The 19649-nt window shown below is 47.4% G+C and overlaps 3 protein-coding genes across 14 annotated transcripts in view; 1 reads left to right on the forward strand and 2 right to left on the reverse strand.

The window, feature by feature from the left end:
- The window catches only part of DCTN1 (dynactin subunit 1), a 31131-nt gene extending 30249 nt beyond the window's left edge, over positions 1-882 (reverse strand). For 4 of the 7 annotated variants that reach the window (XM_053589099.1, XM_053589097.1, XM_053589096.1 and 1 more), the window contains exon 1: positions 596-882. The gene's annotated coding sequence lies outside the window, so the exon portion shown is untranslated. The other 3 variants (XM_053589098.1, XM_053589094.1, XM_053589091.1) reach the window with 2 other exon arrangements.
- Positions 883-10093: 9211 nt separating this feature from the next.
- C4H2orf81 (chromosome 4 C2orf81 homolog) lies at positions 10094-15851 on the reverse strand. 2 transcript variants are annotated; one of them, XM_053589103.1, is made up of 4 exons: positions 15650-15851; positions 12434-12667; positions 12123-12344; positions 10094-11986 (listed from the first exon to the last, which is right to left on the reverse strand). In XM_053589103.1, exons 1-4 carry the CDS (start codon positions 15665-15667, stop codon positions 10628-10630), a joined length of 1833 nt encoding a protein of 610 aa, XP_053445078.1. In that variant the 5' UTR covers positions 15668-15851; the 3' UTR covers positions 10094-10627. The 2 variants fall into 2 exon arrangements, with proteins under 2 accessions (XP_053445078.1, XP_053445079.1); XM_053589104.1 differs by having other exon boundaries at positions 10094-12071; positions 12121-12344.
- Positions 15826-19545, forward strand: WDR54 (WD repeat domain 54). 5 transcript variants are annotated; one of them, XM_053589106.1, is made up of 10 exons: positions 15826-15899; positions 16282-16516; positions 16683-16745; positions 17115-17181; positions 17273-17326; positions 17649-17776; positions 18656-18756; positions 18856-19018; positions 19208-19282; positions 19358-19545. In XM_053589106.1, exons 2-10 carry the CDS (start codon positions 16295-16297, stop codon positions 19487-19489), a joined length of 1005 nt encoding a protein of 334 aa, XP_053445081.1. In that variant the 5' UTR covers positions 15826-15899; positions 16282-16294; the 3' UTR covers positions 19490-19545. The 5 variants fall into 5 exon arrangements, with proteins under 5 accessions (XP_053445081.1, XP_053445082.1, XP_053445080.1 ...); XM_053589107.1 differs by having other exon boundaries at positions 15834-15899; positions 16238-16516; XM_053589105.1 differs by having other exon boundaries at positions 15834-15899; positions 16294-16516.
- Positions 19546-19649: the final 104 nt, after the last annotated feature.

Raw genomic sequence — 19649 nt, forward strand, 5'->3', positions numbered from 1 at the left:
ATTTCCAAATCTCTGGCTTATTAAAAAAACAGCAGAGTTCCTATCTGTGTGATTTTACTGTGGTTCTGCCTAGACAAGAAGGATGCAAGAGATGACTTCAAAATGATCATCTTGCCAGCTAAGGCGGAGCCCAGCAGTGGAATCACAAACACACCAAACTCATAACCAGATCCTCACGCTTGAGTCCTCTGATTATTATTTTTTTTTTTCCGTTTGACACAAATTTCTCAACCATGTGGCCACAGGAAACCTGTGGCTCCGTTTGGATTCCGGGGTGCCTTGGACGCTCCCAGGAAAGGAAGACCCTTGCAGTTCTGGAGGAACTCTCAGGCGCAGGCACTCTGACCCCGGGAGAACACTGCCAGGCTGAAGAGCTCAGGTAGGCTGGACAGGCCTGGGGTCAAACACTCAGACAAAGCCACCAGACTCCGGCCGGCGCCCACCCCAACCACGACCCACCCATGCCAGCCCGCCCGCACACTGGGCTCGGTGCTGCGCCCTAGGCCAGCGCCAAATACCCAGCTCACCGCCGGCAACCTCACGAATTTGCGGGGCTCAGAGGAGCAGACGGCTGGCAGGGTTACTGCCTCTGTACCTGTCCTGTCAGGGGCTCCGCGCCCGCTCCTGCCCCACCGGCGACAGTCGCCCAAGACCCAGCGGGACCAGCCCCGCCCGGCCCGGGTAGGCTGCCCGACGCTCCGCCCGTCCCTTCCAGGACCACCCAGAACCCCGTACCCCTGAGGCCCAGAGGCGTTCTGGGTTCAAGGAAAACGCTACTCTTCCCCACAGTCCCACCCAGGCTGAGAATTGCACGCAGAGCGTGGCCGGGAAGACATCGATCAGGCAGAAAGCTGGACACCTGGGCTGGGATATGCGCATGCGCAGTGTGCCTGGGAGGGCGATTAGGACCGTAAGGAAGAGGCGCATCATGAAGCGCGTCCCCTGCCGGCGAAGGAGGGGAAAGCGCAGAGGCTCTTACAAACGTTTCCGTCGTAAACTGTTAATTAAAACGATAGTAGCAGAAAAAGCATATTTTTCGAGAAAAAAATAAATTTGCTGCTACTCGGTAAACCCATCACGTGGGGGATATAGACACTCTTATGCCCTTATAATGAGAATACAAAATAACACAAATTTATATAATGGTATTTTGGCACTTTTATATTTTTAAAAAATTATACAAGTACGAACTTCTTGACTCAATGCTCCCACTTTTGATAATTTAGCCTAAAGAAATAATCTACCAAGTATGCAAAGATATTTATACAAGGATGTTCGGAGATCCAGGACTTGATAGACACGGATTCGAATTCTAAATGCAATTTACTAGGTATGTGAGATCTTGAGTGGGTTAATCGCTCCGTGCCTGTTCCTCATTTATAAAATGAGAATGTTTCGTTAGGTTGTTAGGAGGATTAAGTAGAGTTATGTAAAGAACCTCAAATATAACTACTGTAGTTATGTTTATCTCAGTTAATCTCAAATTGTAAACAATCTGAAAGGCTCAGCCCCCCATACCACAGTGGTTACAGCGCCAGCCACATACATTGAAGTGGGCGGGTTTGAACCCGTCCCGGACCAGCTAAAACAACAATGACAACCGCAACAAAAAATAGCCAGGTGTTGTTGCGGACGCCTGTAGTCCCAGCTACCTGGGAGGCTGAGGCAAGAGAATCACTTAAGCCCAAGAGTTTGAGGTTGCTGTGAGCTGTGACGCCATGGCATTCTACCGAGACATACTGGGACTCTGTCTCAGAAAGAGAGAGAGAGAGAGACATAGAGAGGAGAGGAGAGAGGAGGGAAGGGGAAAATCCATAAAATTGACGGTGGGGTGGGGAATGTAAATAATACAAGAAATCAGGGCCGCGCCTGTGGCTCAAGGAGTAGGGCGCAGGTCCCATATGCCAGAGTTGGCGGGTTCAAACCCAGCCCCTGCCAAAAGTCACCAAAAAAAAAAAAGATAAAGAAATGAATTGAGCACTCCCCTTTTCTTTCTGATTTTATCTTCTAAATATTTTTATTATTATTCTGAATACATAATACATTTGAATGCTCCAAAAATCAAAACAATATTTTAAAATGAGGACTGAGAAACCTCCTTTCAACCCTTATTACCATCTACTTCATCCCCCTTGCCTGATACTAATAACCCTTTTAGTAGTTTCTTGTTTATCTTTTCAGTGTTTTATGCAAATACAAGCACCTATGACTATATAGTCTTACTCCTTTTGTTTTTTATGCAAAAGGTAGCATACTGTGTACACTTGCACCTTATTTTCTTCACCTAACAATCATGGAGATTCAATAACTTGGAGAATTTTTTTCAGCTGCATAGTACTCTATTGCATAGATATACATAACTTCTTTTCTTTTCTTTTTTAGAGACAAGAGTCTCACTCTGTTGGCTCGGCAGTACACTGGCCAGATCATAGATCACAGTTTATTATAACCTCAAACCTGGAACTCCTGGCCTCAAGCAATCTTCCTGCTTTGGCCTCCCAAAATGCTGGGATTACAGGTATGAGGCACTGCATGCAACTTACACATAGTTTGTTAACCAGTTTCTTCTAGTTGCATACTTTGTTTCCAGGCTTTTGCTATTACCAGCAATGTTGCAATGAATTTCCTTGCACATCTGACATTCCACACCTGAGCAGGCATATCTGTGGCATACATCTGGGTCAAATACCTGTAATAAATGCATCTATAATTTTAATAGAAATGGTCTACATCTCTTTCAATAAAGAGAAATGGTCTAAAAAATAAATTTGCCAGGCAGGGCAGTTCATGCCTGTAATCCTAGCTACTCAGGAAGCTGAGGTGGGAGGATTACTTGAGGCCAAAAGTTAGAGACCAGCCTAAACAACAGAGTAAGACTTCATTTCTACAAAACAAAACAAAAAAATTTTTTTGAAACAAAGTCTCACTCTGTTGCCCAGGCTAGAGTATCATGGCCTCAGTCTCACTCACAGCAACCTCAAACTCTGGGTTCAAGTGATCCTCCTGCCACAGCCTCCCAAGTAGCTGGGACTATAGGCATGCACCACCACACTTGAATAATTTTTCTATTTTTAGTACAGATGTGGTCTCACTCTTGCTTAGGCTGGTCTTGAATTCCTGAGCTCAAGCAATCCTTCCACCTTGGCCTCCCAGAGCACTAAGATTATAGGTGAGCCACCTTGCCCTGCAAAACTTACTTTTTTTTTAAATTTTTGTAAAAGTTTTTTAAAAATTAGCCAGATACAGTGGTGTGTGCCTGTAGTCCCAGCTACTAAGGAAGCTGAGGTGGAAGGATACCTAGAGCTCAGTGTTTAAGGCTGCAGTGACCTGATTATGCTACTGCACTCCAGCCTGGGCAACAAAGTGAGACCCCTTTTCTTAAAAAAAAAAAAAAAAAGGACACTGTATACACGTTTTTTATGGTAAAACATATGAAATATAAAAGTTTTAATCATTTTAGGCTCAGTGCCTGTAGCTCAGCAGCTAGGGCACCAGCCACAGACACCAGAGCTGGTGGGTTAGAATCTAGCCCGAGCCTGCCAAACAACTATGACAACTACAACCAAAAAATATCCAGATATTATGGCGGGTGCCTGTAGTTCCAGCTCTTGGGAGGCTTAGGCAAGAGAATCACTTAAGCCCAAGAGTTTGAGGTTGTTGTGAGCTGACACCACAGCACTCTACCCAGGGTGACAAAGTGAGACTCTGTCTCAAAAAAATTTTTTTTAAACATTTTAAGTATACAGTTTAAAGAAAAATATGGAGCCTAAGCAACATAGCGAGACCCTGTCTCTACAAAAAAAAAGGGAAAAATTAGCTGAGTGTGATGGCATATGCCTATAGTCCCAGCTACACAGACAGCTGAGGCAGGAGGATCACTTAAGCCCAGGAGTCTGAGGTTACAGTGAACTATGATGACATCATTCCACTCTAGCCTGGACAAAAGAGCAAGACTCTGTCTTAAAAAAAAGAGAGAGAGGAAGGCTGAGGCAAGAGAATCGCTTAAGCCCAGGAGTTGGGAGGTTGCTGTGAGCTGTGTGAGGCCACGGCACTCTACCGAGGGCCATAAAGTGAGACTCTGTCTCTACAAAAAAAAATAAAAAAAAAAAAAAGAGAGAGAGAGCAGGAGAGCTGCAGGATACATATATACCCTGAGGAAATCCAAGGACTTCCCACAGAATAAAAAGAAATAATGCACCTCTGAATTTATTATTGTGAAATTTTTTTTGAGACAGTCTCACTATGTCGCCCTTGGTAGAGTGCTGTGGCGTCACAGCTCACAGTAACCTCAAACTCTTGGGCTTAAGTGATTCGCTTGCCTTAGCCTCCCAAGTAGCTGGGACTACAGGCACCTCTCACAATACCTGGCTATTTTCTGTTTCATTTCAATAACAGTTGTCATTGCTGTTTAACTGGCCCCAGGCCAGGTTTGAACCCACCACTCTAGGTGTATGTGGCTGGCACTGTAACCACTGTGCTACAGGGGCCTTATTATAGTGAAATATTTAAAAATAACAGATAAAATCTTAAAGGAGCAAGAGAGAAAAGGCAGATTCTCTCCCGCAAAGTGACCACCAGATTAACATCTGATTTCTCAATAGCAACAATGAAAGCCAAAAGACAAAGAAATATTATCTGTAACCAATAATTCTTTAGTGAGTAGCAAACTCATTCTCCCAAAATGAAGTGAAATACATTTTTTTTTTTTTTTTTTAGACAGAGTCTCAAACTGTTGCCCTGGGTAGAGTGCCATGGTGTCATAGCTCATAGCAACCTCCAACTCTTGGACTCAAGCCTCAGTTTTTTCTATTTTAGTAGAGATGAGGATCTCACTTTTGCTCAGTCTGGTCTCGAACTTATGAGCTCAAGCAATCCACCTGCCTCAGCCTTGTGAAATACTTTTTTTTAATTTTTTTGTTTTGCTTATTTTTATTTTTGCAATTTTTGGCTGGGGCTGGGTTTGAACCCACCACCTCCAGCATATGGGGCCGGCACCCTACTCCTTTGAGCCACAGGCACCGCCCAATACTCTTTTTTTTTAAACTGATGTTTATTTTCCTCCAACTTTATTTCTAGCTTGTGAAATACATTTTTAAACAAATGAAATATTTGATCCTATATTACTTTTGATTGTTATATTATAAATTACTAATATTAATAATTTAGTGGCTTATGATAACACACTTGGTCAAGTATGGTGGCTCATGCTTCTAATCCTAGCACTTTGGGAGTCTGAGGCAGGGGTTTGAGGTTACAATGAGCTATGATGACACCACTGCATTCTAGCTTGGGCAACAGAGTGAGACTGTCTCCAAAAAAAAAAGAAAAAAAAAAAGGGCGGCGCCTATGGCTCAAGGAGTAGGGTGCTGGCCCCATATACCTGGAGTGGTGGGTTCAAACCCAGCCTGGGCCAAAACTGCAAAAAAAAAAAAAAAAGAAAGAAAGAAAGAAAAGAAAAATGAAACCCAACAAACAAAACCACATTCATCAACTTACAGTTTCTGTGAGCCAAGAGTCTTGCTGGGTCCACTGCTCAGAGTCTTACCAGGTTGAAATTAAGATGTCAACTAGGAAATATTTATACCAGAATGTTAATTGCAGCCCAATTCGTAATTGCTAAGTCATGGAAAAAGCCCAAGTGCCCATCCATCCACGAATAGATTAATAAATTGTGGTATATGTACACCATGGAATATTATGCAGCCTTAAAGAAAGATGGAGACTTTACCTCTTTCATGTTTACATGGATGGAGCTGGAACATATTCTTCTTAGCAAAATATCTCAAGAATGGGAGAAAAAGTATCCAGTGTACTCAGCCCTACTATGAAACTAATTTATGGCTTTCATATGAAATCTATAACCCAGTTATAACCTAAGAATATGGGTTATTCTTAGTATAACTGGGAAGGAGGGGTAGGAGGGCGGAGGATGGGTGGAGGGAGGGTGATTGGTGAGATTACACCTGCGGTGCATCTTACAACGGTACATGTGAAACTTAGTAAATGTAGAATATAAATGTCTTAACACAATAACTAAGAAAATGCCAGGAAGGCTATGTTAACCAGTGTGATGAAAATATGTCACATGGGGCGGCGCCTGTGGCTCAGTGAGTAGGGCGCCGGCCCCATATGCAGAGGGTAGTGGGTTCAAACCCGGCCCCGGCCAAACTGCAACAACAAAAAAAATAGCCAGGCGTTGTGGCGGGCGCCTGTAGTCCCAGCTGCTCTGGAGGCTGAGGCAAGAGAATCACATAAGCCCAAGAGCTGGAGGTTGCTGTGAGCCATGTGATGCCACAGCACTCTACCGAGGGCAGTAAAGTGAGACTCTGTCTCTACAAAAAAAAAAAGAAGAAGAAGAAGAAGAAGAAAATATGTCAAATGGTCTATAAAACCAGTGTATGGTGCCCCATGATCGCATTAATGTACATAGCTATGATTTAATAATAATAAAAAAAAAGATGTCAACTAGGGAGAGGTTCAAATGAGGTCCAAATCTCATTTGAAGCTTGGGGTCCTCTTCTAAGTTCACTGGTGATTGACAGAATTCAGTTCCTTGTGACTATAGAACTGAGGCCTTAGCTCCCAGAGGCCACCCGCTGTTCCTGCCTTGTGACCCTCTCCACAGTGTGGCATTTTGATCCTTCAAGATAAACAGGAGAATCTCTCTGACTTCTGGAAAAGTTTAAAACTTTTTTTTTTAATGAGTTAAACACCTTTATGAAAGTTTGAAACTTTTTAAAAGACTCATCTCACTAGGTCAGTCTACCAAAATCATCCCCTTTGATTAACTCAAAATTTTAGAGACTTTAATTACATCAGTAAGCTCCCTTAGTCAGTTATATATATCATAATCACAGGACTGAAATTCCATCATATTCCTGAGTCCTGCTCATACCGAAGGGGAGGGGATTTTATAGGGTGTATACACAAGAGATGGGAATCTTGGGGGGCATCTTGGAATTCTGTCTACCACAAATACCCACTAAAGTAACTTGTAAAGATATACTTCAAGTAGAAGTAAAATAACACAAGATAGATCTGAGACACAAGAAAAAAGAGCAAACAATATTAAATATTAATATTAGGGTGGTGCCTGTGGCTCAGTGAGTAGGGCACCAGCCCCATATACCGAGGGTGGCAGGTTCGAACCCAGCCTCAGCCAAACTGCAACAAAAAAATAGCTGGGTGTTGTGGTGGGCACCTGTACTCCCAGCTACTTGGGAGGCTGAGGCAAGAGAATCGCCTAATCCCAACAGCTGGAGGTTGCTGTGAGCTGTGACGCTACAGCACTCTACAGAGGGCGACAAAGTGAGACTGTCGCTAAAAAAATAAATAAATATTAATATTAAACATATCAGTAAATCTATATATATTGACTACTTAAAATAATATCTGGTTTGTGAAATTAACAAAATAACAATATAATTAAGATATTGGGTTACAAAAAATATATAAATTCAAATGGAATGATTAATGTTAAAGAACTCTTAAGTTGTGGGTGGGCACGTTGGCTCATGCCTGTAATCCTAGCACTCTGGGAGGCCGAGTGGGAGGATACCTTGAGTTCATGAGTTCAAGACTAACCTGAGCAAGAGCAAGACCCTGTCCCCACTAAAAATAAGAAAAAATTGGCTGTGAGTTGTGGTGGGTGCCTATAGTCCCAGCTACTCTGGAGGCTGAGGTAGGAGCATCAGTTGAACCCAGGAGTTTGCTGTGAGCTAGGCTGATGCCATGATGCTTTGGCCTGAGCAACAGAGTGAGACTGTTGCAAAACAAACAAACAAAACTCTAAGATCTATGTATTGTTTTAAAAAAGAATAAAGATACTGTTACGTTAAATACACAGGCTAAAAATTCTAGAACAACCACTGAAGAACAGAAATAAAAAGTATACTTTCAAAATAACAGAGTTTAAAATGGAAAAACAATCCCACTGCACTCTAAGATATTCCCAACCAATCTTCCTTTCCTTCCTCCCTCCTTCACTTGGGCTCACAGTTGTGTCACTATCTGGTGGGTCTCCCAACCTCTGCCAACTTTTTCCCATTTCCCTCACAGGAATTTCTCCTAATGAGTTTTCTTGCACATGTACTCCTAACTTGACGTCTGCTTCTCAGATGACCCAGACTAACACAAATACTCTACTCATTTTATCAAATAAATATACCCATGACAGCAAACCCAGACAATGACAACATAAATAAGGAAAAGTATGGGGTCAATCTCCTTTATGAACATAGTAGAAGGTTCTAAACAAAAACATGTTTAACAATATATACAAAAGGTAACATACTGACAAAACTGGGATTTTTTCAGAAATGCAAAGTTTGTTCAGTACTAGAAAATCTTTTAAGGTTTTCTAGAAAAACCAAGAGTTTGAAACTGAAGTGAACAATGATGACATGACTGTACTCTATCCTGTCTCAAAAAATAAGAAAGATGGAAGGGAAGGAGGGATAACAAATGCAAATTTAAGCAAGTGGCATTTAGCCAAAAATTTCTGGAAAGAAAATGATTCTTAAAGAGAACACAGTGATGTAAAGACCAAAAGCTCTGCAGCTGGCAAGCTGGAAACTCAGGGAGGGGGGTGGACCAAAAGGGATTCCTGCCGGAGGCAGAAGATGGCCATGGGAGATGGTAAGTCACCAGAATGCTAGCAATATGGGGAAAGGGGGCAGCATAGAAAGTACCCATCCTTCCTAGGAGATTTGCAAGCAGAAAGGTCCCAACATAGCTAGTGGCAGGTCTTTGGGGGTGTCTTGGGGAATCCAGGGAGATGAGAACACAGGTAGTGAGAAATGAAGGGACTACCCTGAGGGAGACAAGGGGTTATATTTGGGTTCAATAGAAATGCCACAGGGGCGGGCGGCACTTGTGGTGCAGTGAGTAGGGCACCGGCCCTATATACCGAGGGTGGCAGGTTCGAACCTGGCCTTGGCCAAACTGCAACAAAAAAATAGCCGGGTGTTGTGGCCGGCACCTATAGTCCCAGCTACTCAGGGGGGCAAGAGAATCGCCTAAGCTACTGAGGCAAGAGAATCGCCTAAGCCCAAGAGCTGGAGGTTGCTGTGAGCTGTGACACCACGGCATTCTATACCAAGGGCAACAAAGTGAGACTCTGTCTCAAAAAAAAAAAGAAAGAAAGAAAAAGAAAAAGAAACGCCCATAGGGGCATGTAAATGCAGAGATGGGGCAATGAAGTTTGAGGCTATTAATTCAATGTAGGATTTTTAGGAGAGTATGGATTAGCATGTTTCTGCAGGATTACACAGGTTAGGCTTTGTGAATACCTGTTTTGTGGTCCCTGAGCTAGAAAGGAGGCTACTAAAATGTGTTTGGGGAAGTAAGCTAAGGCTTATACTACTAACTCCAGCATAGTTTACCAGCAGGTATATCTCAGGATCTCTGGGCAAAAGCTACTAGGCAAAGCTCCAAATGGAGGCCATAGTGCTGAGGTCCACCTTGCCAAGCTTTTTGAAGCTGTCTGGACCTCAGCCAAGGCTCCCTGTCCCTAGTCCTGGCTCCAGCAGCTGAGGATCACATGGCCCCACACCAGGCCAGGTCCTGGGACACAACTTTCCTGATGCCTGCGAGAAGGCAGCTTCAAAGTAGGATAGATAATCTGAGTGACTTTAAGAGTGGAAGGCCAAGGGTGCTGAAGCAGATTCTTCTCTCTGCCCTTTCTCTTGGGGCTATTGAGGGCTTAAGCACCCTAATGAAGTGAGAGTAGGAGGAGAACTCACCATTGTTGGCCTCAGTCATTACTACCATCTTCCCAGTCAGATCTGTGGAGCTGCACAGGTCCCAGGGATGAGACATCTGTGAGAACTGCACACACGGTCCAATTAGAAGGACCAGAATAATGAGGACAGAGCCAGGACCCCAGGCCAGGGTGCAAGCAGAGTCCACAGCAACAGAGACTGCCTGGGTCTGCCACTGGGAAGTGCTGCAGGAGGAAGCCGGGGGCTGGCTAAATCAAAGCAGAGTGGGGACTAGCAGAGGAGGCAGGTGTAGAGCCTAACACAAAGTTTGAAGCACTCACTCTTGGGCTTGTTCAACACACAATTTGAACTTGACAGAGTTCCTCCATAAATGTGCCCTAGGCACCTGATTGTCCTGGCCACAAGGCAGTGATCAAGAAGGTTGGGACTCCCTTGAGGCCTGCATAGGCTCAAATCTATCTCCAAAAGTAAAATTTAGACTTTCAGTCTAAGGTGAATTGACCAAGCTTCAGCAGGAAATCAAGTCTCTCATGTCTTGAATCACTCTGTGCTTAAGCAGGCCCAGCCCTTCCTCCTCTACTGAAAGTTTTCCCTACAGAGCCAAACCCACTTGCAGTGCTGATGTCTACTCCTTGGGGGAGGGGGTCTTTCCCAAAATGCCTCAGTAGGGGAGCAGCCTTGGACCTAATGCAGGGTCTCCTAAGGGTGGTGATGAGGCTATTCCCTGGACGCAGTATTCTATCTTCCTATATGCCTGCAGGACAACTGCTGCCCTTGGGGTTCAGTGAGAGAGTAGACACTCTTGGAAGAAAATAACAGAGACATCAGACCAATTATGAAGGCAACTCAGGTGTTTATTTCTGGCAGGCAAACAAAGGGAAGGGCCGGTTCCCACTGTCAGAGGCTCAGGTATCAGAATTGGGTAGGGGCTTGCAAGGGAGTGACCATGCTTTGGGGACTGAGTTCTTCATTAGTTGTGACATGCTCGTCTGGGGCTTCAGGGGAGCCGTGTGGATGGGGTGCTGGTCAATGGGAGGAAAGGTGCCACCTTCTTTGTCCTCCTGCCGGGGCACAGCAGAACTGAGCAGCACCTGGGTGGCTGGGTTCCACATGCTTACACCAGGGGCCAGCTTCATGGCTTCTGGCAGCAACATGGGCTTCCACAGCACCTGGGACGTGGCTTCCAAGACCTGGCTTGTAGTTTGAGGCCATCTGTGAAAATCCTGGCCCTCCCTAGATGTGGGCTCCCGCCCCTGTGCCGACACAGGAGTCCTGCCAGCCCACAGGTCGCCCAGCATTTCAGCCTCGCCTTCCCAGCCGGTAGGCCACTTAGCACTGGGCCACAGCTTGGGGCTGGGGCTGTGAGCCACATCAAGGAGCGCCGGTCGCTTGGTAAGGAAGCGGAGCCCAGGACTGGGGAATGGTATTTTTGACCCGAAGGATGGCGAAGGTAAATGTAAGTTTAAAGTGGAGGATTGGACTCTGGGGCCTGGGCCCAAGGCACGGAAAGGAACACCAGACCGGAAAGGAAAGAATGCTGCCTGGAAGACACTGACGCCAGGGATTGGGGATTGGGGTTCTGCAGGCGTCTGGGTCTTCTCACTACTAAGCCGACGCCCACGGCAGGCTTCTAAGGTGCGCGCCTCGGAGTCTGGGACCAGAACCTCGGCCAGAGGGCGCACCCACTGGCGCGGGAACCGCGCAGGGTCCAGGCGCGTGGCCGCCTTACGGACCCTGTAGGGAGGCACGCTCAGCCGCACATCCAGGCGCAAGGACGGCTGTGGCTGGAAGGATGCTGAGGGGCTGAGCCCAGTGGGGCTGCCCACAGCGGGGACCGGCACGCCTAAGGCTGCCCAGGGTACTCCCTCTGTCTTGAGCTCCCGCTGGTCCCCAGCCGCGTCCACCTGGGGCAGGCAATAGCAGAGATTCTCCAACACCTGGGAGTCGAACGGCTGTACCCTCTTGGCTGAGGCCTGGGGGCTGTCTACTGGTAGCGACAGCTCCAGAGGACCGGGACTGTCAGCAGATGCCATCTGAACCGACTGGAAGTTCTCTTGGAAGCTCTTGTTCAAGGACTTAGTGACCAGGGGGTCAGGTTCCTCTAAAAGACCTCTGGGCCCTGCCTCCTGAAACGCGTCTGGCCTGGGAGGGGTATCAGGGATGATTCTCACCTCCGTGGAAGGCTCCCAAGACTCCCTCTGCTCCTGGGAGCCTCTACTCATCCGTGATCTTACTAAAGGCATCTGGTCCAGGTTCCCAGGGCCCTGGAGAAATGCACCAGGGTAGTGAGATGTTGAGGAGACAAAGGCACGAAGGGCAGAGGAGTCCTGAGAGACTCCTGAGGAGTTGGAAAATGTGGCAGGAATCATTGGTCCAGAGAAGGCTGGGGGCTGAGCTTACTTCGCCTTGTAAGTTCTCCTGTGGGCCCTCCAAGGTGGGTGCACGCAGCACTGGCACTGAGCCTTGAGCCCAAGAGTCTGTAGTGCAGGGCCATGGCTCCTCATCCTCACCCCACGTGGGGTCCTCAGCCACTGCAGATTCTCCCTCATCATGAGCTAGGAAGCGCCATTCGGTGATCTGCAGCATGGCTTCCCGGGCCTGGCTGATGGTGAATGGAATGCACTGTGGAGGCAAAGGCAAGAAAGGGTCTCAGCCCAGCAAGTAGTCTCAGGAGGTAGAGATGAGTCTAAAGGACCCAGATCTAAGCCTACCTGTTGAGCCAGGTAGACTTGAAAGGCAGAGTCCATGACCCGAGCCAGAAGATCAGCCAAGATGTCACCTACCACGTCCTCTCCCTCCTCTAGAGCCATAAGTGCCATCCACTCTGACTCATTGAGTCTCCCAGGCACGATATCCACCTGTGGCACTGGTACTGTGGGTGGCCGTGCCTTTTCTGCCTTGGATCGGGTCACCCCACGGTCTCCTCGCATTTGCCTTTCCTGCCTCTGTGAGAACAGAACAGAGAAATGGGCTAAGAGGAAACTTTCTCAAGTTCTCTAACTTTTTTTTTTTTTGAGACAGAGTCTCATTAAGTTGCCTTCGGTAGACTGCCATGGTGTCACAGCTCATAGCAACCTCAAAATCTTGGGCTCAAGCCATCCTCTTGCCTCAGCCTCCTGAGTAGCTAGGACTACGGGTGCCTGCCACAACACCCGGCTTTGTTTTTGGTTGCAGTTGTCATTGTTAAGCAGGCCCCGCTGGGCTCGAAACTGCCAACCCGGAGTATGTGGCCAGTGCCCCAACCACTGAACATGGGCATCAAGCCTAAGTTCTCTAGTAGGAAAGAAAAGGGAAAGGGACAACAGTTTACTAAAAGCCTACTAGGTAATAGATTTTTTAAGGTGTTTGACTTAATTTAATTTTCAAAACAGTCCAGTAAGCCCATTTCACAGACAATCTTTTTTTTTTTTTTTTGCCGGGGCTGGGTTTGAACCTGCCACCTCTGGTATATGGGGCCAGCACCCTACTCCTTTGAGCCACAGGTGCTGCCCAAGAATCTTAAATTTAACTATCACTTGCTTGGGAGCACACAGTAAGCAAGCTCTAACTCCATGGCCCTTACTATTTGCACTAGTACAAAGTGTTTAAAATTCTAGAGCTGGGTGGAGCCTGTGCCTCAGTGGGTAAGGCACTGGCCCCATATACTGAGGGTGGCAGGTTCGAACCCAGCCCTGGCCAAACTGCAAGAAAATATAGCCAGGCATTATGGTGGGTGCCTGTAGTCCCAGCTACTTGGGAGGCTGAGGCAAGAGAATTGCTTAAGCCCAGGAGTTAGAGGTTGCTGTGAGCTGTGATGCTATGGCACTCTACCGAGGGCAACAAATCGAGACTCTGTCTCTAAAAAATAAAATAAAATAATAAAATAAAATAAAACAAAATTCTAGAGCAGTGGTTCTCAACCTTCCTAATGCTGTGGCCCTTTTATAAAGTACCTGTGGGTTGTGACCCACAGGTTGAGAACCACTGGTCTAGAGAGTTCAAAGGACTCAAGAAAGACAAGCCCATAAATGAGATGCTGCAATTAATGGTGCTATTTAGAGTCTCATCTACATTTTTTTAACCAATTATTCTTATCTCCGTTTTACAGTAATTTGCCCAGGGTCATGCTAGTAGTAAGCAGTGGAGTCAGAATTCATGAGTGGGTTTGTCCACCTCCAGAGCCTAATTCTATCCTGCCTCCCAGGCAAAACCATTTGCAACAAATATGAAAAAGGATATATATGCTGCAATATATTTAAAAACTCATATAAAGAAAAATGGTTGAGCATGGTGGCATGAGCCTGCAGTCCTGGCTATTCAGAGAGAGGGTCACTTAAGTCCAGGAGTTTGAGTCCAGCCTGGGTAAGAGTGAAACCCCATCAAAGGACATAACATTTCACCAAAGAGGATTTGTAGATGACTAATAAATACAGTATTTGAAAAGATGTCCAACTTTCAAAAATATCAAAAGATGCAAATTTAATTGAGATCCTGATTTTTAGTTCATCAAATTAGAAACTGTTTTTCAAAATAAGAATACTCAATACTGGGCTCAGCGCCTGTGGCTCAAGTGACTAAGGCATCAGCCACATATACCTGAGCTGGCAGGTTCGAATCCAGCCTGGGCCCATGGAACAATGATGGCTGCAACCAAAAAATAGCCCGGCATTGTGGCAGGCACCTACTGCCTCCCAGCTACTTGGTAGGCAGAGGCAGAAAAATCGCTTGAGCCCAGGAGTTGGAAGTTGCTGTGAGCTGTGATGCAACAGCACTCACCCAGGGTGACAGCTTAAGGCTCTATCTCAAAAAAAAAAAGACTGGCAAATGTTTGGTGTGACACCATGCTGATGGGAATGTTAATTGAAGCTGACAGTCAGCAGTAGGGATGAAGAGCATTAAAAAATGTTTTTACTTGGGCGGTGCCTGTGGCTCAGTGAGCAGGGCGCTGGCCCCATATACCGATGGTGGTAGGTTCAAACCCAGCCCCAGCCAAACTGCAACAAAAACAAACAAAAAAAATAGCCGGGGGTTGTGGCAGGTGCCTGTAGTCCCAGCTACTGGGGAGGCTGAGGCAAGACAATCGCCTGAACCCAGGAGTTGGAGGTTGCTGTGAACTGTGATGTCATGGCACTCTTGATAAAGTGAGACTCTGTCTCTAAAAAAAAAAAAAAAAGTTTTTACTCCCTCAATCCTGCAATTTCAGTTCTATACATGCAGCCAAAGGCATCTTCTGAAATCAAAATAAAAACATATTTCCAATATATTCACTGTGGTATTTTTTATAATAGTAGAATGCTGAAAACATGTCTAAGAAAAAAAGAATAGGCTGGGCATGGTGTCTTCCCCCTGTAATCCTAGCACTCTGGGAAGCTGAGGGAGAAGGATCACTTGGGCCCAGAAGTGTAAGGCTGCAGCGAGCTGATCACTCCACTGTCCTTTATTCCGGAAAACAGGGTCGCGGACAAAGACATTTTGCATAAATCTGTTTTACTTTAAAATTTCTTGATTTTTCAACAATTTGCCTTTCAAGTGCAGCCTCAGAGATGTTGTTTAATTCATTTCTCCTTCTGAATTTCTCGAAATAAATGATTTATCTATCATCGCCTCTCCCTAAATGCCTGACTTTCTGGGCTTTCCAATTAAATAGACACCTCAGTGCAAAAGAATTATTACATGCATTAGCTGTTTCCAAATTCACTTCTTGTTCTCGGGCTCTACACCGCCCAGTGACACTTTCCCTTACCGCCTGGGTGCGACAAACCGTATGAGTGGGTGTGATGCAGGTGTACGTTTTCTGCCCAAATACCCAGGTGCCTCAGTCAGTAACGCCCACACAGTGGACTGAAGCAAGCAGCGGCTGCGGGCGGCGTGGAACTGGCCCGCTGTTCCCAATCGACCTAAACACCCGTCCCTGCCTCTGGCGCACCCCGGGCTGAGCTAACGCTCACCGAGCCTTCGTGAGCCATCGCCACCCAGTCGCGGTCGCAGCAACCTCGGCGTTTCAGCTGCGTCCGGGCCCAGGCAAAGCCAAACGGTCGCCTCGGCAACCACGCGGCGCGCCGGGCGCTCGCCCTGCCCACAGTTGCCCTGGCAACCACGCTCCGTGTTCCAGGCGTGCACCCCGCCCAACGGTCGTGCGTAAGTGCGTCGTCTCTATGGTGGCGGCGGATTCGGAGGGACGAAAGAACCAGGAGTCAGGCAAGGGGATCTTGGGCTGTGGGTGTGACCTCTGACCCGGGTGGGGGCTTTGGGGAGCTGAGCCGAGGGAAAAAAGCCTCGATGTCCCATCACGCCTTCTTGGCTCGCGAGCTGGGGGCTACCAGGTGGTCCTGTGCCATCACCGTTCCTCCTGCAGAATTCTCCCATCGCCCCATGACTCAGCCCTGGGACTCCTCTCCTGCTGCAGAGGCGGAGAGGAGATGTTGAGGGCCTTTCCATCCCATGTGACCCTCTCCCCATCAGCGTCCTCGGGGCACCCCATCCTGTTACCCAAATTCTATGATCTCCCAAGTGCCTCACAATAGCCAACCCCTCAGGAATCTCCACTGTTGTCTGTTTACCGCCCGCCTGGTGATTCCAGTGTCCCTCCCAGGATGTTCCGCCGAGAGCGCTCCATTCCCCTTCGAGGCTCAGCTGCCGCCCTATGTAACAACCTCAGTGTTCTGCAACTACCGGCTCGCAACCTCACGCACTTTGGAGTGGTTCATGGACCAAGTGCCCAGCTTCTTAGCGCTGCCCCTGAGGGTGCGCCCTTGGCCCAACGCCAGCTCCACGCCAAGGAAGGCGCTGGAGTGAGCCCCCCACTTATCACTCAGGTGAGACATGGAATTGGGAGTGGTGTTGCTGTACTCAGTCCTCCCTTCTGCCCTTTCCCTCCAAAACTCAAGGAACAGGCTTTCCCTAACCTCTGAAATTTCTGCTCTTTGACTCTTCATGTCCCCTGTTCTGATATTCTCCCTACGCCGATCCATGTCTCTACAGGTCCACTGGTGTGTCCTCCCTTTCCGAGTACTGCTGGTACTCACCTCACACCGAGGAATACAGGTAAAAAGGGTGCCCCCCTGCCTTTACCACTCCCCTGCAAGGATTTCAGGCCCTTCCCCACTTGCCTCTAAATACTTACAAATTTCTCACATGCTTAGTCCACTCTCTCTTTCTATTTCTCATCTTAATTCCTTACATCTTTTCCAGTTCCCAAGTGCTACCTCCAATATCTGCCCCTTTACTAGCTGTGTGACCTTAGGCAATTAACTACTCAGAACCTCAGTGTCCTCCTCTGTAAGATGAGGATAAAAATAGTGCCTACCTCCCAGAATTGTTTTGGGGATTAAATGGGGCTAAAACTAACATAGATATGTGAAGTATTCAGTACAGAGCTCAGCAGAAGTCCCCATTCTTGCCCTCATCTTCCAGATGTATGAGTCTGATGGCTCTGTCATGGTCTACTGGCACGCTCTGGACTCCGGAGATGCTTCTCCAGGTACCTGCACGACCAAGTCAGGTGGGGTAAGGAGTGTTTACTGGGACTGGGGAAAACACTATTTCTGATAAATTTCCCCTTTCATATTTAGTACAGGCTGTGTTTGCCCGAGGAATTGCTACCAGTGGCCACTTCATCTGTGTGGGTGAGGATACCAGGAACAGAGCATTGATGGGTGCTGGGTGTGTAAGGGTGTGGGCTTTGCCCGGGAGGATATTGAGGGCCTGAGGAAATTGTGGAGGGTTAGAGAGAAGGTGGGAGTGGAGTGTAATCAGAAAGGATTTCAGAAAGCTATGGAGGGGCTCAGAGGGGCAGGGTGGGATAGGATGAGGGTAGTGAATGGAGAGGCAGGGCAGTGAGAGGTAGGTTTGTTACTAAGGTTTCTGGGACAGGAGTAGTGCTGAGTGTGGTGACTAGAGACCCAGGGGAGTCAGGAGCCATCAGTGGGGCACTTGTTCTGGCTGCAGGAACATGGTCAGGCCGAGTACTGGTGTTTGACATCCCGGCCAAGGGTCCCAACATTGTACTGAGTGAGGAGCTGTATGGACACAAGACACCAGTCACAGACATTGCCACTGAGCCTTGCCAAGGACAGGTGAGTAGACTTCCCTTACCCATTCCAGTGAGCCTTGGAGCTTTCCCCACTCTGGGAGGCTGGGGACCTGGGTTTGAGTCTTGGCTTTGCCACTTAGTAGCTGGATGGCTTTGGGCAAATCTTCACTTCCCTAGTCTTCAGCAATCTTGGGTCCAGTGATAAGGCCAGAGATACTTTATTTATGTGGCATTTTATAGTTCACTAAAACTTTTTCATATGGGTATGAATTGAGGAGTTGGGACAAAAGGTTTTTAAGTTGCCTTCTAGCTCTGTTATATATACCTTTCTTCTCTGGACTTGGACAAATCCTACTTACTCAGGCCCAGCTCCAATGCAATCCTTTGCAGGAAGCCCTCCCCGATTCCAGCTCTCACTGATCTCCCTTAGTTGAATCTTGAATTGCCCCTGCCCTCAAAGACAATTCTTGTCTCCAATTGGTTAGCAAACCTCCTGAGAACAGGGTATGTATTTCCTAATTCATATTCTCCACTATGCCTGGCACAGGGCTGGGCCCATGGGCTATGCTGTCTGCATTGGTGTTGGGTGTCAGGAGACCCAGAGTCTAGTCATGACTGACTGGCTTACCCACTGCAAGACCTCCAAAAGGTCATGACACTGGCCTCAGGTTATCATCCACTCAGTGAGGACAGTTATACACCCCCTCTTAACACCGGCTGTGTATAGGAGAAGAGGGGCTGTGAGACTCTATAAAGAAATGCAAGGCAAGCAGTTCATATTTCCTGAGGGAACCCTGGAAAGGTTGGTGGTAGGTTCAGCTGGTGGGCTCCACACAAATACTGCCTCCCTTCCTTTCCTGCTCTGTATATAGTACCACAGCAGGGGGGAAAGGGAAGGGTTGATCCTACCTCTCCCCTTTAGGATTGTGTGGTTGACATGGTGACAGTAGATGACTCAGGCTTGCTGTGTGTCTGGCGGTCGGGGGCAGAATTTACATTATTGACCCGCATTCCAGGATTTGGGTAAGTGAAGCAGAAGGGGGCAAAGGCCTTCCTGAAGTAACTTCAGGATGGAGAGTAGAAGGGGTCTGGGGAAATAAAAACTGGGTGTCACCCTTGCAGAGTCCCGTGCCCCTCTGTGCAGCTGTGGCAGGGGATCATAGCAGCAGGCTATGGGAATGGGCAAGTTCGTCTGTATGAAGCCACTACAGGGACTCTGCACGTCCAGATCAACGCCCATGCCCGGGCCATATGTGCTCTGGACCTAGCTCCTGAGATGGGCAAGGTCAGTCTCCTCCTCCATCCCTACATGACAATTTTCCTGGTGCTGGGATGTTGAGAGAACACCACAGCCTTATCTTTGCTACTCAGTGTAGCCCTCCTCCCCAGGGTACCTGGACTAGACATTCCATCCTATACCCGTCCCATCAGGGCCTTCTGACTCCCATTCTCTCCTCCTTGCCTTTTATAATAGTTACTCTCTGCAGCTGAGGACACTTTCGTGCACATTTGGAAGCTGAGCAAAAGCCCAGAGAGTGGCTACATTGAGGTCTGTGTCATGGGAGGGGTGGGATGGGGCCTGAACATGGGCCACTCGGCCCTGACCAGCCCTTTTCTCCTCCAGGTGGAACACTGTCATGGTGAGTGTGTATTTGACACCCAGGTGTGTGGTGCTCGATTCTGTGATCCCTCAGGCAACTCCTTTGCTGTGACTGGCTATGACCTAGCTGAGATCTTGAGATACAGCAGTGTGTGAAAGAAGAGCAGCCTTCCTTTCTCCCTGTGGTATTTATAAAGTACCCCCTCCACCCAGTTGTGGTCTGATTACTCGGTATTACAGTCATACTTCAAAACTGGTGAACTAAGCTCCACAGGTAATGTGGGGCAGGTCTATACCCATCAAAGAGAGACAACCT

Source organism: Nycticebus coucang, chromosome 4, assembly GCF_027406575.1.
Source record: "Nycticebus coucang isolate mNycCou1 chromosome 4, mNycCou1.pri, whole genome shotgun sequence".
Taxonomy (NCBI): domain Eukaryota; kingdom Metazoa; phylum Chordata; class Mammalia; order Primates; family Lorisidae; genus Nycticebus; species Nycticebus coucang.